Source organism: Microtus ochrogaster, chromosome 4 (genome assembly GCF_000317375.1).
Source record: "Microtus ochrogaster isolate Prairie Vole_2 chromosome 4, MicOch1.0, whole genome shotgun sequence".
NCBI lineage: Eukaryota > Metazoa > Chordata > Mammalia > Rodentia > Cricetidae > Microtus > Microtus ochrogaster.
The window spans coordinates 41,147,930-41,175,426 of NC_022011.1; the positions used below are offsets into that span (position 1 = coordinate 41,147,930).

The 27,497-nt window shown below is 43.2% G+C and overlaps 2 protein-coding genes across 3 annotated transcripts; both read left to right on the forward strand.

Annotated features, from left to right (window-relative positions):
• Positions 1-3,792: 3,792 nt before the first annotated feature.
• On the forward strand, positions 3,793-10,819 carry LOC101985771 (N-acetyllactosaminide alpha-1,3-galactosyltransferase-like). Its single transcript, XM_013355452.1, has 5 exons — positions 3,793-3,869; positions 4,915-4,947; positions 7,118-7,162; positions 8,000-8,179; positions 10,126-10,819. Exons 1-5 carry the CDS (start codon positions 3,793-3,795, stop codon positions 10,817-10,819), a joined length of 1,029 nt encoding a protein of 342 aa, XP_013210906.1.
• Positions 10,820-13,417: 2,598 nt separating this feature from the next.
• LOC101983758 (N-acetyllactosaminide alpha-1,3-galactosyltransferase-like 1) lies at positions 13,418-27,109 on the forward strand. 2 transcript variants are annotated; one of them, XM_005345980.2, is made up of 6 exons: positions 13,418-13,523; positions 15,090-15,169; positions 16,429-16,464; positions 19,827-19,874; positions 25,795-25,932; positions 26,288-27,109. In XM_005345980.2, exons 2-6 carry the CDS (start codon positions 15,096-15,098, stop codon positions 26,943-26,945), a joined length of 954 nt encoding a protein of 317 aa, XP_005346037.1. In that variant the 5' UTR covers positions 13,418-13,523; positions 15,090-15,095; the 3' UTR covers positions 26,946-27,109. The 2 variants fall into 2 exon arrangements, 1 of the variants encoding a protein (XP_005346037.1); XR_001228897.1 differs by lacking the exons at positions 15,090-15,169; positions 19,827-19,874 and having other exon boundaries at positions 26,288-26,515.
• Positions 27,110-27,497: the final 388 nt, after the last annotated feature.

Genomic DNA, 27,497 nt, shown 5'->3' on the forward strand with positions numbered 1-27,497 from the left:
TACCACTATGCCTAGCTCAAATACATGCTTTAAAGTTCTAGAATGTCAATTGTTTTTGTAATTTCTGTTGCTTGACTAAGAATTCCTACTTGTTCATTCATTTTGACAGCATTTTCTAGTAAGTCTTTTAAAGTCTTGTTTATCTCCTCTAAAATGTTATTTATAGGTTTTCTGAATGAACATCACATTGACTCAAAGGGGCACAAAGATAAGTCAGTGTGGTGGTGTAAATAAGATTGGCCCCCGTAGGCTTGGATATTTGGATTCTTAGTAATCAGGGAGTGGTACTGTTTGAGAAGTATTAGAAGGTGTGGCCCTGTTGGAGGAAGTGTGTCACTGGGGCCAGGTTTTGAAGTTTCAAAAGCCAAGGCCAGGCCCAGTGTCACCTTTCTTGCTGCCTGGGGATTAGGATGTAGTTCTCGTACACCATGTCTGCCTGTATGCTTCTGTGTTCCCTGCCTCAATGATGGTGGGCCAAATCTCTGAAACTGTAAGCCAGACCCAACTAAATGCTTTCTTTTGTAAGAGTTGCCGTGGTCACATGGTGTCTCTTCACGGCAATAGTAGAGTGACTAGGAGAGTCAGAGTTTGCTAGAGGAACAGAACCAATGGATGAACACAAACACAAAATTCTCTCAATTCTGTTTATTTAGAGAACCCTGATGAATACAGCTCCCAATGGTGCAATAGTGGTATTTTCACCTTGTTCAATAGAAGGGATTTCATGCCTGGTTCTGTAAACCTGACTGGAGAGGTCACAGACCCTTGAGGGAAACCTACTCCTGCCATTTGTCCTAAAGCAATCTACTTTCTAACCATATTCTCTATGTATATCCTTACACCTATAGACAGATGAAGCTTGTACCACCCATCAAATGAGCTTCTTTCTTCAACAGATGGAGGTTACCACAGAGATGCACAATGGGCCAAAAAACAGACCATAGTGCCCAGCCCCAACCATTCTACCTAAGACTCGGGGAACTTCACGGCAGAAAGATTATAAGAGCCAGAGGACTACAATGCCTGCTTCAAGATAAATGTCTTCTAGATACAAGGACTTTGTGCCCATGAAATCTCAATAATATGGCTGCCTAAACAAGGCCGACACAACAACAATACCAGTCAACGTTCCACTGTGAATGGGGGAACTGTGGCAGATCCCACCCCCAGAAGATGAGCTAGTGGTAACTGATAGCGCTGAGAGAAGGAGGACCTGTGCTTTTGCGGGGATGAGCTCCCTGTCGGGTTATCAACTCCAGCTGGCATCCCTATACACGTAGAAACACATGTATACATAAGCAACACTAAACAGACTCAGTAGATTTTATGAATGTATGTCAATGTATGCTTTTAATTTATTTATAGAAGAGGTAAACTTGAGAGGGGGTGTGGAGGGAGACAGAAGGCTGTAGAGGGTAGGACAATGTAAATACAATAGTCATGTATGAAATTCTCAAACAAATACATTTAAATAAAAAATAGCCAAAATAGAGTCTTCTGGTTATAAAAAATAAACTTCAGCATGTGAATTGTTAGGATCATAACCACCTGATTCTTTCATAATCAAGAGACTGATGACATCACCACCCACAAAGACTGGAATAATCCAAACACTCCACATTCCAATGACTGGAATAACCAAAGTGTGAATGTGTAGAGTGGCAAGCTGGCACACTGAGCTAACTTTCAAACATTTCAGGCCATCCTCCCTTTTAAGATGCTCCATCTGCCTGCCCCAACTACTGCATCATGAATGTTGAGGTCTGATGAAGAACGTGTATGAAATTATTTCATGATCTGGGCAAAATAATTGGTGGGAGTTTGTGCTTAATGTCAGCTGAACTGAGTGGCAGCTAGTTCCTTTTTCTGTACGAGATAATTTCCTTCGGGGTGGATTAAACAATGGAATTTTGTAACTTTTTAAAAAGACTTTTCACTGGGCGTGATGGAGCACACCTTTAACCCAGCACTCACGAGGCAAAGGCAAGAGGATCTCTTGAGTTCTAGGTATCCTGGTCTACAGAGTGAGTTGCTGGCCAGCTACACAGTGAGACTCTGTCTTTAAGAAGGAGAAAGATTTTTATGACATGTATTTGTGTGAATGTGTTGGGGGAGCATGTGTATATGCGCATATGTGGAGGTCAGAACCCAACATGAAAGAGGTGATTGTCTCCTTCTACCATGTGAACCTGGAGCTTGAGCTCAGGCCTTTTGGTTTGGTTTCTGAGCTAGGATCTTACTATGGCTTCTAGACTGGCCTCGAGCTTGAAGGTCTGCTCTCATCTCTGCCTTCATGAGCACTGTGGAGTTACAGGGATACATTGCATGATTGCTAGGTTGTGTAAGCTGCAGGCTAAAATCCAAGGTGACTGTATAGATAACCTAAACTTTATAGTTGAGCCTCCAGGGAGCACTCTAAACCAATTTTATATGCAGCTACACTTGAGAAGGGGCGTAAGTCATGTGCTGCTATCAGTCCCTGTGTTGTTCTTGTGATCATCACAATGCCACATGACTAAAAATAATTAGCAGTTTCCTTCCTAAGTGTACAAATAGATAGATACAAAGCTAAAAAGTCTGGGTATTCAGGACTCAAGGGGGCAATGGGGTAAGGGATTTGTAAGTGTAGTGGAGATACAGCACAGTGAGGACTCCAAGGCAATGTAGGGGGCCCTTCTGGGACCTGGGAAGTCCTATGGCATGTAGTTGATAACGAGTAGCCCATAACATGTGGCTTTAGTCAGATTGCCCTGATTTCTGGGTGGAAAAAGAAAGGAAAAGAGTTGGCCTTTGGTTAATGTGGGCCTGTCATATGGTATGTCATATGACAGTACCCTAGTGGCTAAGTGTACTCGACAGACTCCTTTTGAAGGAGTGAAGATTACAGTCTCCAGTCCCAGTATGGGTATCTGCTATTTCATTCGCAGAAGCTGAGAGAGAGTCCAGAGAAATAGATTGCTGCAGGTGAGTGTGGCCTGGGGAGCCCTGAGCCCAAATCTAATGCAGGTAAATACTTTCATAAATAGTTCTTTTGACTGAACTTAGACTTGAACCGTAACTTAGACTGAGATGTAGAATTTTAACTTTTATTTTCTCTAATATAAAGCTCTTGTAGTTTAGGAAATGTAATGCATTAATACTGGATGAAACCAGTTAATTTGTAGCTAACTCATAAACAACCAGTATGCCCACTAACACAACTGTGTTTTTATGTAGAAAGACATCCAAGGAGCTACAGAGCCTTAACTACTAGTCAGGGTCACTAGGACGAAGCCAGAGAGAAGCAGAACTTTTCACAGATTATTCTTTGTACATAGGTTCCCCCACAGCTTACTCTGTGCACACGGGGTTCCCCACAGCTTACTATGTATAAATGGGGTTCCCCACAGCTTACTCTGTATAAATGGAGTTCTCCACAGCTTACTCTGTATACACAGAGTTCCCCACAGCTTACTCTGTGTATGTGAGGTTCCCCACAGCTTACTCTGCATACACAGGGTTCCCCACAGCTTACTCTGTGTATGTGAGGTTCCCAACAGCTTACTCTGTATACACAGAGTTCCCCACAGCTTACTCTGTATACACAGAGTTCCCCACAGCTTACTCTGCATATACAGGGTTCCCCACAGCTTACTCTGCATACACAGGGTTCCCCACAGCTTACTCTGTGTACACGGAGTTCCCCCCAGCTTGCTTACACTGTGTATGCAGGGTTATCCACTGTTCTGTATCTACTCTTTAGATAGTACTAAACTTATTCAACTCTCATCTTCTTTTTACTCCAGGAAAAAAATGAGATATAAAATATTAATCCTGTTACTATTGGTTTTAATGTCTCTGTGTGCCCTGTATAGAGAATACCATTTCAGGTAAATGGGAAAACTTAACGTTGTATGTTTATATGTGGTAAGAATCTGATGAGTCAGAAAGTTAACAGGATTGCCCCTTAAGTAAATCCATAGCCAAATGCATAAATCCAAACATGCACCAATTATATTCAAGTGGATCTTGAATATAGAGCCCCTGTCACCACCTTTTGTTTCTCATTATGTCAAAGATTTTTTAAGAGTGCTGCAGATAGCCATGCATGGCGCACACCTTTAATCCCAGCACTCGGAAGGCAGAAACAGGCAGATCTGAGTTGGAGGCCAGCCTGGTCTACAGAGCGAGTTCCAGAATAGTCAGGGATTCACAGAGGAAACCCCGTCTCAAAAACAAAAACAAAAAAGCTGTAGGAGAAACAGTGTGAGGCTACCACCTCCTGAAACAGATGACGTCATTAAGGAAAGAGGTCCTACTGTTGATGGTGTCATTAAGGAAAGAGGTCCTACTGTTGATGACATCGTTAAGGAAAGAGGTCCTACTGTTGATGACGTCGTTAAGGAAAGAGGTCCTACTGTTGATGATGTCGTTAAGGAAAGAGGTCCTACTGTTGATGACGTCTTTAAGGAAAGAGGTCCTACTGTTGATGACGTCTTTAAGGAAAGAGGTCCTACTGTTGATGACGTAAGGTACATGATGTGTAGTCACTCCACAAATGTGAAACAAATAGACTTCCTAGTTAATAACAAGTTTCTACTAATAACACGAATTAATTTCATTTATTTGTCTCCAGGAGTTAGTAGGTAGTGAACATGCTACTTCCTGAGATTGTAGCTAGCTTGGTGGTGGAACCTTACCTAGTATGAACAAGGTCCTGAGTTCAGTCTCAAGCATGGCAAGGAAAACATGAATATATAGGACAAGAGGCTCCAATGTAGAGATCCTTATTATGTTTACTACATTGTCTGGACAATCAGCAGTGCACTTCAGTAGTATATTTTGCAACATTAGTTAATAAGAAAGCTAGATGACTTGTGGTAACCCTTTGTAGAAATCTCAAAATAATATAATGCTTTTTTTATTCCCCTTAAGTATGATGAAACTGCAGATGACATATCAGTGCTGGTAAGTGTTTATTTAAAAATGTGCCATGACCTGTCATCTGAGGACAAAGTTGGTTGAAAGGCTTGACTACCCATGAATCCATGTCTCCTTCAGTCAGATTAAACCAGCTCCGTTTTATAAACACGTGCCAGGTCACAATGCCAGGAATCCAAAAAAAAAAAAAAAAAAAAAAAAAAAAAAAAGGCAGGTGGGCAGAGTGCCACATCTGATGGAGGGGTAGGAATGGCTAGGGCAATGTATCAGCAGGAGGCAAAACTTAGAACCTGTGAACTTCGTCTCTTTGAAAGCCTGGGCAAGCACACAAGCACAAGGCTTGATTAAAGACTGCCAGGAGCCACGGTCATGAAGTCTCTCAGCAACATGGCTGCCTAAGCGTGAGCTGAACAAGGACATCACCAATAGACAGGACTAAGTGGACAGGGAGGGGCTACCACAGGACCTCAACCCTGCACAAAGAACCATACACACAAGAAACGCCGAGAGTGGGAGAAATTGTCTTCCCTAGGGAAGAGAACACCAATTAGGTATCCGATATCAAATAGTCAGCTCTGAAAACATACATACAGGTAACATTATACGGACTAAACAGGCTATATTTAAGAATGTGTGTGTATATATATATACATATATATATATGCATGTAATCAAAAAGTTCATATAAAAAGAGTCCACGAATTTGAAATAGAGCAAGAAGGGGGGTGAAGATTGGAAGGGAAAAAGGAGAAAGGGGAAATATGAATTAGGGCATAATCTCAAAAATAAAAGAAATAATAATAAAAGGCCATCAGGAGATTGCAGTAGCCTCCTAATCGTGGATTTGAAGAGGGCTGTCATGGGAACCCACAGTGGTGAGCAGCAGCTGTGCTTTCGGATGCTGGCTGTGTCCAGCACTGTGTCTTGTGATGATTCAGTCACAGCATCCTGAGTGGACCAGGTCTGCCTGGGCCGTGCATGAAAGTGATTGAGAAGGAAGAGAATTGTAGGCAGTGGTGCTCGCTTGTAATCCCGGCACTCAGAGTATGGGGCAGCAGGATCAGGAGCTCAGTGTTACCTGGCTGCACAGTGAGTACAAGGCCAGCCTGCATAGACAACAACAATAGACAAAAAAGTATGTTTCCTCTCTCAGTAGGACAGCAGCTTTCAGTTACTCCAATGTAGTAACTCCCCCCACCCCCCTACTCAGGGCAAAGACGAAACATTCAAGGAGTGGCCACTGCAGAAGAAGGTGGAAGAGGGAATGGGTTAATATACTTCCTGGAAAATCTACTTATTCAGTTATTATTTTCTTTCTCTCTCTTTTCCTTTCTCCTTCCTTCCTTCTTTTCTTCCTTCCTTCTTTTTGAGACAGGTTTCTCTGTGTAGCTCTGGTTGTCCTGGAACTAGCTCTGTAGACCAGGCTGGCTTTGAACTCAGAGATCCGCCTGCCTCTGCCTCCTGAGTGCTGGGACTAGAAGTGTGCCCCAGCATCCTCCACTCTAGCAAACGGATTTGCTATCATACATTCCAACAATAATGCTTCCTATTATCATTGGTTCCTCTAGAGTTGGAGTTCTTTAACCTAGTGCACCAATACACACCATCTGAAGGCAATGGCAGTCAGAGTAAGAGTTGAATGCTATTCCTTGGTCACACCCCGCCCTCAATATAATCTACAGGACAACCCAGTTCCATGCCTGACCAATCTCTTCACCAGCTCTGCTCAAGATGCCCTTCTACCTAGGTTGCCATTAGAGTGTGGGGCAAAGAGGAAAAATGACTTCAAATATGATAATAAAAGATCTTTGTGCTTTAATTTCCTTTTCTAGTAATATGGGGATGAGAATAATAATGATGGTGATAGCATCTAACAGAAACAATTAAAAAAAAAAAGGCAGGGCAAGGCAAGGGAGCCCAATTTTTGTGAGCTTGTGGCCAGCCAGGGCTACAGAATAAGACCCTGACTCAAACAAAACAAACAAAAATCCAAACAATTCAGAGACAGAGATAAATTTGGAAGTGAGATGTCAGGAAGCTGAGGGAACTTTAAATTCTCCCGGGACCAGGGACGTGGACAGGGGAGCTAGGGAAGCCACGAAGGCTGCTGGGCAGCACAGTCTCCATGCTGGTGCCATTTGGAGCTCATCGGTATTGCTCATTGCGGACTTTATATCTTAGACTATCTTTCCTTTAGGTCTCTGGAAAACCAGCCAAACCACAGCTACCAACAAACCGATTTAATTCCATGTAAGAATGTAAATCGGAATCTATGAGGTGAATTCATGAGTGTTGATAGGTGGCACAGATGGCACTGTCGGAAGTGTGTGTGCTTAGTGCCACGGAGGCAAGAAGGGGCATTGGATCCCTTGGCTGGAAGTTATGGAAGTTTGTGAGTTGCCCCAGTGCTGGGCACTAAACTGTGGTCCTCTGCAAGAGCAATACGCACTCTTAGTGGTCGGACCGTCTTTCTAGTCTCTTCTCTTCTCTCTTTCCTTTATTTACTTTTAAAATATACATTCCTTGAGGCCTAGTCTCAGTCTGTGCACAGCCCATGCTGACTTGACCTCACAGTTGTCTCAGCCTCCTGATGATTGGGCCATTTCTAATATGATGCTTCTCTGGTTTATCATGGCTTTGGGTTAGACACAGTGGGACGCTGCCTTCAGATACAAGGCTTTGGGTTAGACACAGTGGGACGCTGCCTTCAGATACAAGACTTTGGGTTAGACACAACGGAATGCTATCTTCAGAAACAAGACTTTGGGTTAGACACAGTGGGCCGCTGCCTTCAGATACAAGGCTTTGGGTTAGACACAACGGAATGCTATCTTCAGATACAAGGCTTTGGGTTAGACACAGTGGGACGCTGCCTTCAGATACAAGGCTTTGGGTTAGACACAGTAAGATGATGCCTTCAGATACAAGGCCTTGGGCTAGACACAAAGGAATGTTATCTTCAGATAAAAGGCTTTGGGTTGACACAATGGAACGCCACCTTCAGTTACAAGGTGTTGGGCATTGGTAGTAACTCTCCTGATGCCAGGATGACATATTTTACTTTAGTATTCTGTCTTTCTTACAGATACGGCATGAACTCGGCACACATGCGCATGAGAACTACCAACTGGTCAGCTCCGACTGTGTTGACCGACACGTACAATGAGTCAGCCTTGAAGAAGTATTATAAAAAGTATTATAAAAAGTATTATAAAAAGCATCCAATTGCTGTGGGGCTGGTTGTGTTTGCAGTGGGGAGGTAATAATGTCAGGTGTCCCTTACAGTCGGGCTTTTCATTGTAGGAAGTGGGGACTAAGCTGCTTTAGAATTATTCTCTAAGCCAATTCTTGCCATAATTCAAAATATCACCTCTCACGTGATCCACACCAAAGGATCCCAATTCCCCAGCTTCCCTCTATGATCTGATCTTCATGATCTTCCTCCAATAATAATTTCGTGGGTCTTTTACTAGTCATCTTAAAATAAGTTCATACCTCTGTTATAACCACTCCTCACTATCCCTGCATTTAAGCATTAAGTAATTTTCTCTATCCTATGTACCCCTTGGTGATAAGTAACTGCCTTTTGAAAATCCCACTTAGCTCTGCATGTCGACTCTCAGAGGAACAGAACAAACTAAGGGAGCTGCAGTCATATGCGGCAGAATTTTTATATTCTACATTTTTCTGACCACTAATCATAAGGTTAAAAAACAAACCAATAGCGGGGCGGTGGTGGTGCATGCCTTTAATCCCAGCACTAGGGAGGCAGAGGCAGCCACTGAGGGGTGCCACTCCACGCGGGCATTGCTCAGGAGAGACAGGCCCAGTCTTAGCATCTTTGTTGGGGTAGCAGATCTTTCAACAACATTGTGGCTTAGCGAGGCCAGTCTCTTCCTTCTCTTTTCTCGTGTACGTGCTTAATATCACATCTGTGTAAAACAGTCCACTCAACAAGCATTCTTTCTAGATGCGTGAAGTATTCTCTGTGGTAGACCATGTTTAGACACAAGAGTGAAATAAATTACAAAACTAAAACTGAACGAAATGTCTCCTATGATCACGTAGGAATGAAAAATTTTAAATCAATTATAGGATAAAACAAGGAAAATTCATAAATATGTGAACATTATATTGGACACTACACGCTTTTTTAAATTTAGCTTACAAACAGTGGATTTCATTATGACACTTTCATACATGTATCTAATTGTGCTATGCTCACAGTCACCTCTTTAGTGAGACTGGGTGACTACACCTTCTTAACTGATACCGTATCAGGCTTTCAACTGATTAATTAAATGGGCCCCCTTTTAAGAGCTGTCCTGTACCACTTCGTCTGTAAAAATTAATGCAGACAGATGCTGGGCAGCAGTGAGAGAATAAAGCAGCTTAGAAGAAGACGGGAGAGAATGTTTTCATTAGCGAACAGAGGTTTCCGAACCGGCCACAGACATACGGGCAGCTAGGACCCCCTTTATTTGAACGGCAGCAACCAGCACAGAACAACTTCAGCAATGTTGTTCATACTTCACAGATAATATTAGATGTCCTACAACGTTTCCTCCTGACCGTTAGTTATGGTTTATCATTAGCCTGTTTCTCAAACTGTAGACCAGTATCCAGGACTTATTTCTAAGGATTCCATAGCGTTACTGGAGTGGAGCCCCAAATGACTACCTTTCCTCTTTCAAACTTGCCTGAGTCCATCATCGCCCCGAGAATCTCTTCCTGGTTTCCAAGAGAGGAAATGAGAAAACGTTTTCCAGGGCAGTGATCCTGCTCCCGCAGGAAGGCTCACGGTACAGAGCAATGCGGGCGATAGAGTGCCAGCTACTACACTGACTTGGTACGCAGAGCCGGCCGTGCACGGAAGGCCCAGCCGCAGGAGCCTGAGCAGACTCCCCTCACCTTCCCCGCTGCATTGCCCTGGCAACCCTGAACTCTGTCCTTCACTTTGCACACAGCTCAAAACGCGCCTCCTTACCTCGCTAGCTTCCGTTCCCTCTCACGAAGAGCTCCTCTTCCGTCCCATGATCTATAGACCCCGGTAGTGTCACTTTCTCCTGTACTGCTCAAAGCGAACGGTGGCTATCTGGTTGCTTGGTTGTGTTGCCAGAAAAGCTAGGACCAGGCAATGGAGCCTGTGTATGTTCCGCAGAAACTGGAGGAGGAAACTCAACTGCTTCTTATTTATTTTTGCAGATACCTTGGGTACTACTTGGGTAACTTTCTGATATCTGCTAATACGTTCTTCATGGTCGACCAAAGGGTCATCATTTACGTCATGTTGGACGACTTTTCCTATATGCCACTGATAAGTCTGAATCGTCTCCGGACGTATAAAATTTCTAAAGTTAAGCGAGAGAGGAGGTGGCAGGACATCAGCATGATGCACATGAAGATCATCAGTGAACACATCGCTGATCACATCCAGCACGAAGTGGGCTACGTCTTCTGCATGGATATGGATCAAATATTCAAAGGCAGCTATGGTCTGGAGACCCTGGGCGAGTCCGTAGCTCAGTTACACACCTACTGGTATAAGGAAAGTCCGAACAAGGTGCCCTATGAGAGAAAGGAGGCGTCAGAAGCTCACATACCACTGGGGCAGGGGGGGGTTTATTACCACGCTGCTGTCTTTGGAGGCACAGCCACTCAGGTTCTCAAGATTACTACGAAGTGTGCCCAAAGAATTATGAATGATAAGAAAAATAATATCGAAGCAGTCTGGCATGAGGAAAGCCACTTGAATAAGTATTTCTTTCTCCATAAACCCACGAAAATCTTGTCACCAGAATTTTGCTGGGATTTGCGTAAGGATAAGACTCCTGATATTGAGGCTGTTAAGCTCTCTTGGAATTCTAAGCATTATGAATTTCTTAGAGAGGAAGTATAGTCCCCTCGCCCTTGCCTCATATTTCTGAGTTGAAGAGTATCAGTTTCCTGGGAAAATGAGCACCTGGCATATTTTCACGATAAAAATCCGTTACCAAATGACAAGCCCACCAACAGCGAAGTCACCTTCAGCTCACCTCCGGTTGAGTGATGCAATAAGGGACAGAGTGGTCACAGGGTGAGTCCCCTGGAAGCAGACGGAGAGGCGGTGATTTCGCATTGTGTGAATGCTGCAAACATAGTGTGCTAGCTCATGATGGAACAGAATAGATCCTGGAACTAGAAAAGGAAATATCCGAGCTGATGAGAACCCACGGTCTTGTGGCTGCTTTCTTCAGGGATGTCGGCACTGCTATATTGAATCAGGGAAGTTGTGGTCATTTTTGAAGCCCTCACAAGATAGGGTCAAACAACATTCCCTCATGGGAGGAGGGGAGGGATCATGAGATTCATGAGACTCCTCCATGCCCCGCAAAGATACATAAATGGTTAATGGTTTCTGGAAAAGAAAGAAGCTTTTTGTGAATGTAACTAGACAATAAATAGTCCATAATCTTTAAGTAATAGCAATAAATGCTTTGATTCACTAAGGTAGACTGGAATAGAATAATTTCTTTAATTGATTGCTATTTCTTTTTATCTGGGATGAATTATAAGCACACTTCCCAGGAAAAGCCTTGTAACACTTGGTACCTTCATAGAAACAACAGAACCAAAGATGAGTCTTGGAGGTGCAGTTGTGTGGCCCATTACAATGGTTAACACATACAGCTGAGGCTGAACCATCTGATGGTGGAGTGTCTTCAGGAACCGTTCTGAAGGAACACTTCCATGGGGCATGTGGTATGTGGTGGGAGGCCTTCTTGCTATAGTGGCTACTAAATAGACCCTGCTATGGGTAATGAGACTTGCAATTGAGGCTGAGGAGGAGTGTCCGTGACGGGGGATTCCAGAGTGGACATCTTTATGTGATGCAGAATGGTGTGACCTTTGATAAATGGAGTATGCTATGAAAATAAGGGGATGCCCCAAAAGAGGCTAATGGGCTAAAGAATGTATTGAGATCCCTGAAAAGAGCACACTTTGGATGAGGGTATGAGCATGCTCTGGCAGCAATGTCATGGCCTCTGCTGTGGGGACAGGACAGGTGCTGAGGCTGAGCTGTCTGCCTGGAAAGAACTTGCCTGCAAAGAGAAATCATGTAGGAAAAGGGCACGAAGACGCTGTGCTCTGCCTCAGCTTCTAGGGTTGGTCAGTAAATGTGGAGAGGAGAGAGGACAGAGGTGAGGAGACCCCAACGTCGGATATTTATTATTTGTTTGTTTGTTTAGTGTGTGTGTGTGTGTGTGAGAGAGAGAGAGAGAGAGGGAGGGAGAGAGGGGGGAAGAAAGAGACACAGAGAGACAGAGAATGCATGCAATGCAATGTACGTGTGCAGGAGCCTGTTCTCTCCCCCCACAGTGAGTTTCAGGACTAAAACTCGGGCTGCCAAGCTGTGGCCAGCATTTTTAGTTCTTAGTCTGTCTCAACAGCCCACATCTACCTTTTAACACAGTGAAAGGAAATATCCAGAGCTCAGTTTTAGTAAAATAATATTAAGAGCTACACTATTCTCGGTATTAAAAGAAGGGGTTTCCAGGCTAAGTTTGGTTACCAAGATGACGGACTCTATCTCGCATATAAACTCCAGGAGCTCGCTCTGCGGGTTCATGTGACAGAGTAGCAGAGAGCAGTTACTCCAGCACGGCAGGCGGGATGTCCGGCGATGGAAAGCCAACACATAATTCTATTTGTGAATAAGAAATGCCTTACTCATAGGAAGGAGTGAGATGTGTCTGGAGCAGGTGTCATGGGATGACCTCCAAAGTGAAAGGAACAAGCGTGTGTTTCATATGCTGACACTTGTAGTCCTCTATTGAATAAAAGAAGCCATGTGTTTAAAACATACGTACCTGTATGGACAAAGAGAAAATATTAGAACAAACCACATGAAGCCCATATCAGTGTCTGGTACTGAGGTAGAGGATCGGGTGCTAAGCAGAACAACTCAGCGTGAGTCAAATCTCCTTTTTTCTATTGGAATTATTTAGCATGTGCACATATGCATACATATACTTGTATCTCTTTCAGGGACAAAACAAGATTGGTTTTAAAGGTGAGGGGAACATAAAGGTCCTTGTCGTCTCAAATTGCGCACGGCTGTCTCGGTGAGTGTGATAGCATCACTGCATTTACCATCTTTTCCTTGTGCTTTCTTGCTCCTTAGTGACCCGAAACTGTGTTATTTCTACAGTCATGAAAGTAATGGGCACGAAACATCCTGAAACGCAATGAGGTGGAAGCAGCTCTGCCTTAGGTGACGATGTCGGAAAACATGTCTCCCATTCACATACACCATTCAAAATGCATGTCCTTAAGTAAAAATCATTTATAAAGAAAGGCAAGAAAAACAGCAAAGGAAATTCAAAGCAGATTTCTTTTAAAAACCTAAGTTTTTCAGATGAGACAAGGTTCTATTTTTTTTAGTCACAAGGACAACATGTTACCTCAGGGGTCATTGTGACAGCAACTTCTAATGCTCCCATCATCAAAAGAACTTGGCGACATCACCAGGACGAGAAGGGGCGGCAACAGGAGGGATCACTCAGTACCTGACTTGGGGTTTTGTTTTTCTACCGTTCTTCTTTATGTGATCAAAACTAAAGGTAAAGTGACTGTAAAGAAAGGAGGGCACAAGGTTTTAGATCATCATGGTGAAGTCATAGCCGCCTCTGATTCCCAAGTGCGGGTCTAAGAACTATATTATACAGAACAGTTGTTGGCGGAGGTTTCTGTCCTGCCCAGTTCCCGCAGCCATTCAGTCCCAAAGAAATACACAGAGGTCTACATTATTATAAACTGGTTGCCTAGTAGCTCAGGCTTCTTATTAATTACTTCTTACATCTGAAACTAGCCCATTATACTTGGCTATGTTAGCCATGAGGCTTGATACCTTTATCTGTGAGGCCTTCTCATATTGCTTCCTCTGTGGCTGGGTCACTACTGCAGACTGACTTCCTTTTTCCCAGAATTCTCATTGCCCCACCTCCATTTCCTGCCTGGTCACCCCACATATACTTCCTGCCTGGCTACTGACCAATCAGCATTTACTTAAAATACAAGTAACAGGGTACAGACCATTGTCCCACATCACTCCTCCCCACTTTTTAAAACAAGAACTCTGAATCAAATCTCCTTTGTTTAGCTTTTCTACTGACCATTATCCATAACAAACAATAGATGGTATATCAATGTATTCCTGACTTTGGAGAATAATGTCATTACAGGCTCGTAGACAGGAAGTCACTTGGCTAAATGAGCCACAGTCTTTTACTTCACACAAACTTTGTCCCAACTGACCTTGAATTTAAATAGTGACCATTCCACATGGCTGTTGGCACGTCGAGTTGTGCCCAGGGTTATATTATCTACAAAAGAACTTTCCAACAGGAATGTAAGTCATGTTTGTCACCTTGAATATTTGAGGGGATACATTATAACGAGGTGAAAATATTCAGTCAAATATTTTCTTCAATCCATGTTTTCAAAATTTCATTTCAACTGTGATCAATATTAAAAAAAATAAAATGTCCTAAATCCCTGCCCTCTCCAAGGTCTCTGGTGAACCCTGGTATCCTGGCACTTATTATACAGCCCAACCAGACTGGCCTCAGACTCACAAGACCTTCCAGCTCTGCATCCCAAGTGTTTAAAGGTGTGTGTACACTACACATACCTTTTTCTTGTTCACACTGTACCTTTTAGACCATGAATGATTCGCACACTCACTGCTCGTTTGACTGGTGGCTGCTGTGTTAAAAGCTACACACCTAAAACTCTTTGTTCATCATACAAATGTTCAAAAAAATTAAGCCTTTGTGTTGCTCCAGTACCGAAAGGCAAGACCAGTACTCCTGAATGATGCCTGCCAAAGCCCAGTTTGTGTACACACTCAGTGCATCAGTGAGGGCTCGGTGCCTTTATTTAGACGTTCCCTGCTTATGAGGACATACCTAGGAGACAGCGAATATACTGTGAGGTCTTTGAACCTTTTTTTGGCTTTACTATCTTTGTGATATACTTTGACAGTAGAGTAATCAGGATTCAGACACCGAAGTTGGTGGCCAAATTTCTACAAATATACTTATTGGAAGACACTAAAGAAACTTTTTTTTTTTTAATCTTTAACTGAAATCTCTTTTTCTTCTCTTTTTTTGTTCTTTATTTTTTAGGAGGGAATGAATTGTGAAAGAGAAATGCTGTCACTAATCTTGCTTGCTATATTGCTGGCATTATCTAAGTACCACCCCAGGTAAACATGAAACCCTGGTGAATCTCAGCCATCAATGATTGATATAGCTGACCTAAAATGCCGTGCTTTTACCCAGGGACATTCAAGATCTAGATTCCCTTGCCACAGGAGTTACAGAAGGTTGTGAAGCCACCATGTAAAAGTTGGGAACCAAAACCCGGGTCCTGGGAAAGTGCCCTAAACTGCCGGGCCAGCTGTCATATTTTATTCCCAAGGCACTTGCTTACGGAAACATTCTCTGAGCTGCGCATGGTGGCGCACACCTTTAATCCCAGCACTCAGGAGGCAGAGGCAGGCAGATCTCTGTGAGTCTGAGGCCAGCCTGGTCTATAAAGCAAGTTCCAGGACAGCCAGGCCACACAGGAAAAACCCTGTCTTGAAAAAAAGAAAAGAAAAACAAACACAAGCCTACATACTCTGTTAACTTTACATTAGCTTGGAATTCAGTTCAGTCTCTGCATCTCTGTGAGTCTGCCTCCTCAGTCCATTACACAGAAACACCTTTTACAGTGGCTGCTCGTTTAAATATTTTAAGAAAAAAAAATCAAAGTTCTGATCATTGTGGATAAGACTAAAATAGCAGCTTGCTAGAGGAACAAGGTCATACTAGAGAAATGTGATAACATCCCCTCACACAGAAAAACATAAATTCGCATCTCCTTCATGTCCATAGTTTAAGGGGCACAAGGATACCAAGGCTGTCTGGAAAGCAGCTGCATGGGGGAGGGATGTCTTTAAAGTCAACCCTATTGCTTTGGCACCCTAAGCTCCATTCATTTGCCCTCCAGAGTTATGGTTAAAATACAGTGAGAGTTGGGGCATTGGTGGGTGGGAGAGGGCTTCAGGGGGTGACAGAATACACCTTGCAGAGAGAGCTTGAGTGTGGAGTTTGTTGAGAAGACAGTATTGGGAGGGGAGAGAAGGGAGGGAGAGACACAGAGACAGAGGGGGAGAGAGGAAGGAGGAGAGAGGGAGGCTGAGGCCTGCTCACCTTGGTATTGTATTTAATGAAGGAGATCACAGCCAGGCATCTAGTCTTAATGTTGTCTTTTTAAAGACAGTACTGGCCCACAAGCTACTAGCATGCCTGCATTTGCTACGGATTTCATTTCTGCAACCTTAAGTCTGGCATACAATGCATGTTTAATGTGTACAAACAGGTGGGAGGAGGAATTTCAACTATAGAGGTTTTTTTGCCATTTTCATTCTTTAGAAGCATTTTTTCCAATTTAAAACTAATTTGGCTTTTTTTCTTAAAGAGTAAAGGATCACCTGCAGAAGATGTACGTCTGCTGGTAAGTGTCTGTCTGCAACTATTCTAAAAACGATGGAGGGAGAAGCAGATCCTAGTGGACTATTCTAAAAACGATGGAGGGAGAAGCAGATCCTAGTGGAGATGCTCTACAGAGAAGAGCGCCTTTGCCACAGACTTAAATTTAAGCAACCCTGTCCAGTCCAGCATTTGCCTTAGGCTTCTCTAGAAGGTCACAGCACCCTGCTTGGTTCCTACCATTCACAATCCTGTCGGAGCCCATGACTAGGAAGTCAACTCTCCCAAGGGTGGATTCCTTTTTTTTACCTTACAGGCTCTTTACATATATATCATGACTTGCAGTTTTATGTTTTTCTGAGATCCCTGTGTGTGCAAAAGTGTCTGTGTCTAAATATATTTCCTGTGCTTTTTCTTTGTTGGTTTTCCTTCTGTCTGCTTGTCTTGTGCTATTCCGATTTGTTTGTTTCTGTTTTATCTATTATTATTGTTTAGGGCCTGTTTGTTTTCTAAACAGAGACCAAAAGGGTGTGAACCCGGATGAGAGGGGATTTGGGGGGGGGGGACTCAGAGGAGTTGGGGGAGGGGAACTGTAATCAGAACATACTGTATGGGGAAAAAGTCTATTTACTTTTTGGGGTATTTTTGGTTTGTTTGTTTGGTTGCCTTTGGTTTTTTGAGACAGGGTTTCTCTAGCCTTAGCTATCTTGGAACTTGCTCTGTAAACCAGGGTGGACTTGAGCTCAGAGATCCACCTGCCTCTGCCTCCCAAGTGCTGAGATTGAAAGTGTACACCACCACCAGCCAGCCTAAAATCTATTTTCAATAAAAGAAAAATAGAAAAAGTAATCTCAAGACCATGTTGCTTAAAAATATATTTAGTCAACTTGATATAAAAACAAAACAAAAACCAGACTTCTCTGTCAGTACACATTTTACTGAAGTTAGGCAAATCTAATGTGGATGTTGGAAGAATGCCTTCCTGGGAAATTATATGATGAAATATCTCTGGCTAAAGAGGACTCCGAAAATAACAGGATGCCCTCTTTATGATCTTCCACTTTATTACAAAGTAACTCTGGCTCACAGGCAGCCTCATAGAAATCACGTCTTCCTTTCTCCTGACCTTTCTCCTGACCTTTCACCTGACCTTCATCCCATGAGTGCCAGTGTCACAACTACAGGACTGTACTCAAAATCTGGAAATCGGCACTAAGACAAGGTGCATATACAGTTCTGTCTTTTTATCATGCATAGAGATTCACACAAGCACAGCATCAGTCAAGATATACCTCTCTCCCATCACCACAAATCTCCTGCTCCAGAGCCTGCTTAACCCCGGTCCCACTGCTAATCATTTTTCCATCTCCAACATTTTGTCATTTTGAGAGTTTTATGTAGGAGCCGCTCCTACAAAGTCAGGTAGGGTTCCCGGAAAAAGGCATCGTCGAGCCCAGAGAAAAGTCAGGGGAAAGGAACAGAAGACAGGATGAATCAGGAGGTCATCTGGTCATCAAACAGCCAACAGCCCCGAGTTTATTTCAGAACTTGCTTATATGTAAAAGCAGAACAAAGCAGAGCATAGATGGTCAGTCAGTGTCTAACCACAAGACCATTCCTATCCTTGAGTGAGCAGCCTCCTCTCCAACACGTGCTTGCTGCTCGGACGCAGCCTTGCTCTCTATCTTGAGTTTCCTGAGGTTTGTCGTCAGCAGTGTACTGTCTACTAGATGGAGTGTTCTTTTCCCACGGGCTAAGTCAGAAGTCTCTCACAGCCCTCAAAGTTATAGGAAAAAGTAGAGCAAGCAAGCTTGAACTCAAATGACTCCAGATGGAAACTGAGTCACACATGGGCTCCCACAGTTTCATAAACAGAATCACAAAAGATATGCTCTACTGATCAGAGCTTCTGTCACCCAGCATGGTGCCCTTGAAATCCAAGTGGGCTGTTTGCCAGCAGTCTCCACCTGTTGACAGATACATATTTCATACATGAACACATCAAAGTTTGTCAGAGACGTTTCAATTAACTAGCTTTTTTTCATAAGAAACTTGGAAAATATTGCGCCATTTCCTTTTGGCCTCTGTGGTTCCTTATGAGAAAATCACTTCCTGATTTTTTTTTCTTCGCTAGGTGAAGTGTCATTTCTCTCTGCCTTCTTTCAAGATATTTTTCTTTAGTTTTCAGTTCAATTAGATTCTTAAATCTGATTTTCTTTTGCCGTACTTGGAGAGATTTCAGTCTCTTTTTTTTTTTAATGACCAAAAGCGACTAGAAGAGGAAAGGGTTTATTTGGCTCACACTTCCACATTACTGTTCATCCCCGAAGGAAGTCAGGGCAGGAACCTGGAGGAGCCAAGGCAGAGGCCACTGAGAGGAGCTACTTACAGGCTTGCCTCCCAGGGCTTGCTCAGCGGCCTTTCTTATAGAATGCAGGACCATCAGCCCAGGGATGGCACCACCCACCGCGGGCTGGGCCCTCCCACTTCAATCACTAATTAAGAAAATGTCTGATCTTCTGGAGGCATTTTCTTAACTGGACTCCCTCCTCTCAGATGGTTCTGGCCCGTGTCAGGTTGACGAAAACTCAGCGCCCCTGTTTTGGTTCCATCTCCCTCTCGTCTCCCCTTGAGACTTCAGTCACACAAGTGTTGCCTTTTGTTATGGCCCACTCCATCTCTTCACTTTTCTCTTTTGCTTTTAGTTTTTGTCTCTGTTGTTCAAGCTGAGTAATTTCTGTTACCGACTTACAATTTGCTGGGTCTTTTCTTTGTCCTCTCTACCCTGTTGCTGAGCCCACCCTGCTCTGAGCCCTCCCATTGAGTGTTTTCTCCCCCCTCTGAGCCCTCCCACTGAGTTGTCTCTACCCCCCCATCCTGCTGCTGAGCCCACCCTGCTCTGATCCCTCCCATTGAGTGGTTTCTACTCCCCCCCTGCTCTGAGCCCTCCCACTGAGTTGTCTCTACCCCCCCCACCCTGCTCTGAGCCCTCCCACTGAGTGGTTTCTACCCCCACCCTGCTGCTGAGCCCTCCCACTGAGTGGTTTCTACCCTCCCACCCTGCTGCTGAGCCCACCCTGCTCTGAGCCCTCCCACTGAGTTGTCTCTACCCCAACCCTGCTGCTGAGCCCACCCACTGAGTGGTTTCTACCCCCACCCTGCTGCTGAGCCCTCCCACTGAGTGTTTTTTACCCCCCCTGCTGCTGAGCCCACCCTGCTGCTGAGCCCTCCCACTGAGTGGTTTCTACCCCCCCCACCCTACTGCTGAGCCCGCCCACTGAGTTGTCTCCATTTGATGCTATTGATAAGATTTCCTATTTGTTTCTTTGCACCAAACTGTGCTTGTCAAATCAGAGAACTGACTCCTGAGTCTCTCTTTGTACCTAGGAATGATCTTTTGGAAGAACCTCAGCTCTCAGCCTGGTTTAATCCAAAGTAAGAACAAAACAATAATAAAATTCAATTTGAAGAAAATGCTATTCTGTTATCAAACTGTAGGTACTCTAAACACTAGCACCAAGTCTCATTTGTTTCTAAGACTTTTTACTTTTAAGATTTTTTTTTATGTTTATAGTCTACTTTTCAAAACTAATGCAGTTGAGGAAGTTGTCATATTCAATCTCGCCTAACATTCCTGGTACTATTTGGGAGAAAACATCTTGAGGTACAACCAAAAGATGCCAATATTGACTCCTCTAAATTTTAATTTATTATCCTCATAATTAGCAAATTAATTATATAAATAAGTAGATTTCAACGTGACATTCCCTGTATGTATATATATTGTTTTGCTAGTGTCAATTCTCCCTACTACCCTCATCTGGCATTTAGACTCTGGGGAGACCATTATTCTCTTATAACAACTGTGTAATGTTATGTTTATATAGTATAAACATGTTTATAAAATGTTTGTAATGCATTTATGCATTTCACTGACATTCTGTGATATTTGCCATCTAGGGGCTATTATAGGCCAACAAATATGTGCACGTGAGCTTGCGTGCGTATGTGCGTGCATGTGTGTGCGTGCATGTGTGCGTGCATGGTGTGTTTGTGTGTGCACGTGTGTGCGCGTGTGTGTGTGCATGCGTGGCGCGTGCGTGTGCATGTGTGCACGTGCGTGTGTGCACGTGTGTGTATATGTGCATGGTGCATGTGTGTGTGTATGTGCATGGTGCACGTGCGTGTGTGTGTATGTGCGTGTGTGTGTGCGCGCATGTGTGCATGCGTGGTGCGTGTGTGTGCGTGTGTGTGTGTGAGATGGAAGAGTGCGGGTTTCTCACATGGAGTCACTCACTGTTTTAAAAGCTCAGAGCCTGGGAAGTTGGTTCTGTGCGGTTAAGTGGATGCTGCATACACGTGAGGACCAGTGTTTGGCTCTCCAGCATTCGCACAAATATCGGGTGTGTATGGTGGCTAGCCTGTTGCCCCTGTGCTCAGAAAGTGAAGATGGGGATCCCTGGAGAAAGCTGGCTAGCTAATCTCGCCTAATTGGTAAGAGACAGACTCAACACATAAAGTGGAGGTAGCTGAGGAAGACACCCTTGTCCATCTCTAGCCTCTACATGCACATACACAGACATACACCCACATACATGTAAACATGCATACACATCACACACACATACTAAAGCAAGAATAAGAACAGCTAATTAGGGGCTGCAGTGACGACCCAGCATTATCAGTGCTTCTTGCTCTTGCAGAGGCCTGGGACTGAGCCCCAGCACCTACATGCTGCTCACAGCCACATGTAACTCCAGTTCCAGGGACCCATGCCCTTTTTTAGGGTTCTAAGCATGCATGTGTTACTCATATATACATGTAGACAAAACACTCACACTTAGAAAATAAAAATAAGTAACTAAAGGATACAAATTTAAATTTCGATTTAGGGTACTCAATGATGTTGAATTAGTATACCGTTTATTTTCCAATCTATAGTGGGTGGAGTGGGTAAATACTAGTAACGTTTTACTTATTTTATGTATTTACTTAACATTAGTTTTGTAATATCAAATATTTCATTCTTGACTGTGTCCACACCCAGGCCTAGAGGAGCAAGGGGAGGAGATCAGGGATTGCCAGAACTGTAGAAGAGGAGCTGTCCCAAGCAGTAATCACAGAGGGACATGGCTGTCTGAGAAAACCGGAAGATAGGAGACCTGACCTTTCACCCTTTCTGCCTTCTGGTCCTTCATTGGTCCTCTCACTTGTAGAACCTACTAGAAGTCCCAGATCAAAGGACTCTGGGTAAACCAATCTCCTCCCAGAGCAGAGAAGGGATGAGGATGGATAAAAACCATAATAAATGGAAAACAGCTAGCACAACCCTGTCCGTCTACAAACCGGTGCTGTTTCTCTTGTATGAAAAAGCTCATACAAACAGGATAAAGATAAAGTCCCACTGACTGCATCATCACAGGATGATGACAGTGCAGTCTCATCAGCCATCACCAATGCTCATACTACAAAGCAGCAGAGAAAGAGGAGCAGCCGTCAGGGAGACGGATAATAAACAGAAGCAGATGACAATCAGGCTCCCTCACCCTCTCCTGACATCTGCTGCTCACTGTCCTGACGCCTCCTCTCATGGCGACCCTGAGCCCTCCGTGGCACAGCCGTGTTGAGGTGCCACAGTTGCCCGTGGAATCATTAATTCTTACTGGATATAAGAATAGTAGAGAGAATCCCAGTGAAGTTTGCTGTGTTCTGTGGGACGGCACTTATCCTTGCTGTCATTTTTGCAGTAGCAGCTTGTATTTCCTTGGTAATGAGGATTATTTGTCCAGTCAGGATGTTAATGACATGTTTACCTTTTAATTCAACAGTTAAGAAAACTTGAAAACCTGTAAGTGGTTTTATAGGACCATGTCTTTATTCCCTGAAGAAGGGATTCCCTTCCTTGTGAACTAGGATTTCCCAACCCATGGAATCTAAGATCATAAGTGCTACAAACATAGAGAGTCCCCATTCTATAAATGAATTACCTACATAACCAAGAGGCAGACACTTTCCTATATCCACCTGCCCGTAAGGACTGTGCACTTCAGCTGTGGGAAACACGGCATCTGAAAGATCGGCTCCCTCATCGAGAACACTCTAGGGGCAATACCTCAACCTCAGAGCGAAGTAGCTCTCAGCTTGCACTGAAAGGAAGACTTCTGTGGACTCTCCCACTCTCTAGTAGGCTAGCTACTTCAGGACAGACAGACACAGTGCGGACAGAGGTTGTGATGGGAATGAGCCAACCATCACCACACTTCCCACAAAATTCACTGCTAAAGGTTAGGAGATGTGTATGACATCGGACACTCAGTGCCCGCCTCGTTGTCCTCACTACGGGGTGGCCACACTGTTTAGCCATGCATTATCCCCGTTGCTGTGGCTGGGGCCCTCTGTGCACACATTCACTAAGGCAGCACCGGGGTTGACTAGTGCAGGTATCTAGAGGGCATGCAGAGGACTCTTGTGTCGCTCACGAGCCACCAAGTCGCCTTGAACAGCACAGCTCTGGCCAGCAGCCCCTCTCAAAGTTTTGTGTTTAAGGACTCTTAAATATGAAAGCTTCACCTTTTCCTCTTGGTTTATGTTTTGTTAAACAATAATGTCATCTTTTAAAATGTTAAGACGTCATTTTAATTGTGTGTATATGCACGTGTATATGTGTGTGTGTGTGTGTGTGCATGTGAGTGTGCATGCTTGCAGAAGAATAGAAGGCCTGTTAGATCCTCTGGAGATAGAGTTACAGGCGATCCTCAGCAGCTCCACATGGATTCCAGTAACCAAATGTGAGTCTTCTGCAAGAGCAGGATACACTCTCAGCCCCTGAATTTGTGTGTGTGCGCACACACACACACGCGCGCGCTCATAGGTAGGCATGTGTGTGTAGGCTAGTCAACCCTGGTGTTACCTTAGTGAATGTGTGCACAGAGTGGCCCCAGCCACAGGAATGGAGAGACACTGGATGTCCTCCTGTACCGCCATCCACCTTTTTGAGACAGGTTTTCTCACTGAACTTGGGGCCTTCCACCCTCAGAGTCCTCCTGACTCTCACCTCGCTGCTGGGTAAAGGCATGCACCATAATGCCCAGCTTAAAACACACACGCACACTCCACATGAGTTTGCCTGCATGAGTTTGTGTGTGCTCCTGGAACTGGAGCTACAGATGATTGGGAGCTACCATATGTGGGTGCTGGAAACTCATCCAGTGTCCCTCTGCAAGAGCAGCACTCTAGAGCCCTCCCTTCAGCCAGTGTCCAGTTCTCCGCATGGGTCCTGGGAGTTGAAATGCAGGACCTCGTGTTTGCACCGCAAGACTTTCCTACTGAGCTACCACCCATGCTAAGGATGGGTCTTTAAGAAAATCTTCCCCTTTCATTCTAAATAATAATAATAATGATAATAATAATAATAATAATAATAATAATAATCTGATTTATTGAGAAAAACAATAATCTTGAAATCTTTTCATCTTCTCAAGTGGGTTATATTTATATATCCTATATAAATAAATACTTGAGTTAAAGAATCTTTAAAATAGTAGTGGTGTGCTTTGGAAATGCCATAGTAGAACACTTGCCTCGTATGCATGGAGTTCTGGGTTTAAACACCAACACTACCAGAAAACAAAATGAGATAAAACCAAAGATTAAAAACAAAAAACCACAATGGGCATGTGTAACCCATGTCCAGCACAGATTTTATCTGCATAGATGTCATACTTAACTTACGTCTCATCACTGTGACAAAAATGCCTTCAATCAGTTTTTTATTTGTTTTGCTTTGTTGTTCAAAGGAATCTCATGTAGCCCACACTGGCCTCGAACTCGCGACGTAGCTGAAGATGACCCTGAACTCCTGATCCCCTTGCCTCCATCTGCCAAGTGGGTGATCTAACCCAAGCACATGCTAGGCAAGTACTCCACCAACTGAACCACCTCAGTAGGTTAGTTTTAAAGTATATTTTCAAGTTTGATCTGAATATAAGTGTATGGCTATAAATTTTTGGTATCAGAAGACTTAAAAATAACTATAAATAAATGCATACGTTAAAATATCCTTAAAATGATAGTGGTGTCCTTTTAAAGAATTTTTTGTTATGGGATCTTTGTAACTATTATTAATATGCAGTAAGGATTGCCAGATTGTATCTTTGTGTAGATATAGATTTGTACTTAAATTTATAATCTCTTTGTATTCAATGCCTTCTAAGATGCGTGTCTTAATGTGCTTTAATTTAGTGCCTTGGCTTCAGCAGGCTTTTTTTTATTACTACAAATGCCTCTCTCTTTGTTTCACTAGTCTCATTTTCTTCTGTAGTGCATCTGTGTGCCTAAAGCATAAAGGGGTGGGAAAGGGAATAGGAAAAGTGTGCATGTGTGTGCACACATTTTTCCATGCGTGCACTTGTGTATGCAGGTGCATACAGAAGACAGAGATTGGTACTGAATTGTCTTCTTGTAGTTGTTTTTTGCTTTTGTTTTTGTTTTTTTTTTTTTAACTCTTTGAGGGCTCACCAACCAGCTCCCAAATAAATACACAGAGAGACTTATTCTTACTTATGAATGCCTAGCCTTAGCTTGGTTTGTTTCTGGCCAGCTTTTCTAGCTTAAATTATCCTGTTTCTTTTTAACTCCATTTTGCCCCCGAGCTTTTTACCTTTCTTTATTCTATACACCTTTCTTTCCTTCTCACTTTATGACTGACTGTGCAGCTGGGTGGCCCCTGACATCCTCCTCTCCTTCTCCTTTTCTAGCTCCTCCCTCCTCCCTCGAGCCTAGGTTTTTCCTCCTATATTCTCACTGCATGCCAGCCCTGCCTATTTCTCTCTCCTGCCTTGCTATTGACCATGCAGCTCTTTATTAGATGAATCGGGTGTTTTAGGCAGGCAACGTAACACAGCTTCACAGGGTTAAGCAAATGCAACCTAAAAGAGTGCAATGCATCTTTGCATCATTAAACAAATGTTCCACAGCATAGACAAATGTAACATATTTTCAATTAACATCCCACAATGCCTTCTTCAGTCTGTTTCTACTTTATTTTATTAGACAGTTTCTCACTGAACATGGAAGCCACTGAGGGCGCGGCTGGGTGATCCCCCTGTCTCTACCTCTAGGTGTGCACCATGCCCAGATTTTTTGACATGGGTTCTAGGGACCCACATTCAGGTCCTCATGCTTTCATGGCACTTCATGAGCCATCTCCCTAGATCCACAGGGGGATACTCTAGATCTTCCTGGGGGGAAGGGAAGGGGAAAACCAGGAGGTAAAAGCACAGTAGAAACTTTACAAGCATTAGCTGTTATCACTCTCATCATTTCAGATGGGATTTTTTTCTTTTTTGTTCAACAGAAAACGTCCTGATGTTATATCAACAACTTGTTGGCTCGCTCCAGTCATATGGGAAGGAACTTACGATAGACAAGTTCTAGACAAATATTATAAGCGACTGAACATTACCATAGGCTTGGCTGTCCTTGCTACTGGAAAGTACGCACTACTGGTATTTGCCCTCCACATTTAGGAGAAATAAAGATGAGCAGCCATGGACTGTCTCTATCTTAAGCACTACTTCCTACGAACCTGACATTACTGCTGACTGCCCTGTGTAGCTGTGGAGAGTGGGTTTGTTGTTGCTGCTGTTTCTTCCCCATTAGCAACCCTCTTTCCTTTTCTTCATAACAAACTGTCTTTTCTCAGGTTCCCAAGCTTATTATATTTTCTTTCACTAACCAATACAGCTGAAGGTACAGGGACAACCTCTCTCTCTTTATCTTCTTAGTATCAATGGCACACATCTCCTGGTGAACTCCAGTGAAACTGTCTTTCTTTTCATTTTGCATAGCCTTACAAGACAGTATCTGAGACACTTCCTAAAATCTGCTGATAAGTACTTCATGGTTGGCTACAACGTTATTTTTTACATCTCCACTGATAACATCTATGATATACCGTACGTAGAGCTGGGTCCTCTTCGGTCATTTAAAACATTGAGGCTGCCTGATGAAGATTACAATCAAGGCCATACTCTCCGAAGCATGAAGAACATAAGAGATAAGATCATACAGGACATCCAATATGAGGTCAACTTTCTCTTCACTATGGCTGTGAACCAAATCTTCAAAAAAGATTTTGGAGTTGAAACTCTGGGCAAATCTGTAGCTCAACTCCATTCATGGTGGTATTTAAAAAACCCCAGAGAGTTCCCATATGAGAGAAGAGTTAAGTCAGCCGCTTTTATCCCCTTTGGGAAGGGAGACTTCTATTACCACAGTGCCATTATTGGTGGCACACCCAAGAATGTTCTAGCTTTCATCAAAGAGTATCTAAAGGGAATTACAGATGACAGCACAAAGAAACTTGACAGCACATATGAAAGCCACCTAAATAAATATTTTTTAATCAATAAACCCACTAGGGTGTTATCACCAGAGTACAACTGGAATCCGAAACTTAAAACTCCTCCTCAAATCAAGCGCATTAAGATAGCATGGCGACCATGAATTACTTGATGTTGTGTCATAGAGTTTATGAATTCACAAATAAATAACAAGAATTCGTCAAATATAAAACTTGGGACACTTACAAAAATGCATAATCTTCCAGAGTAAATTATCTGTCTTTGAAATTCTATTTCATCTGAGTAAAAATAAATGGACAAGTATTACTTACATGATGTAATGTTTTATATTTGTGCTATAAAAACCGTGAGAATCATTTTTGGCGGTATAGACTTTTTTTTGAAAAAAATAGATTTTTTATGAAAAAATCATACACATGTCAAATAGATACACATAAAGGAAGCTTAATATTCATCACTTTGCTTGTCTTGTTGCTGCTGTTGCTGTTGTTGCGATGTGTATTCCTTATGGCTGATCTCTCCTTGGTCAGTATTCAGTCTGCCTAGGGTTGAGTAAGCTCAGGTGAACTGAAGATATCTTACCATAGATCTTGCTTCTATTGCTAATGATTCTGAGCTTGTTTTTTGAAATTTTTATATATTATTCTATGTATACGGATGTCTTGCCTGCGTTGTACATCTGTGTGCTGTGTGC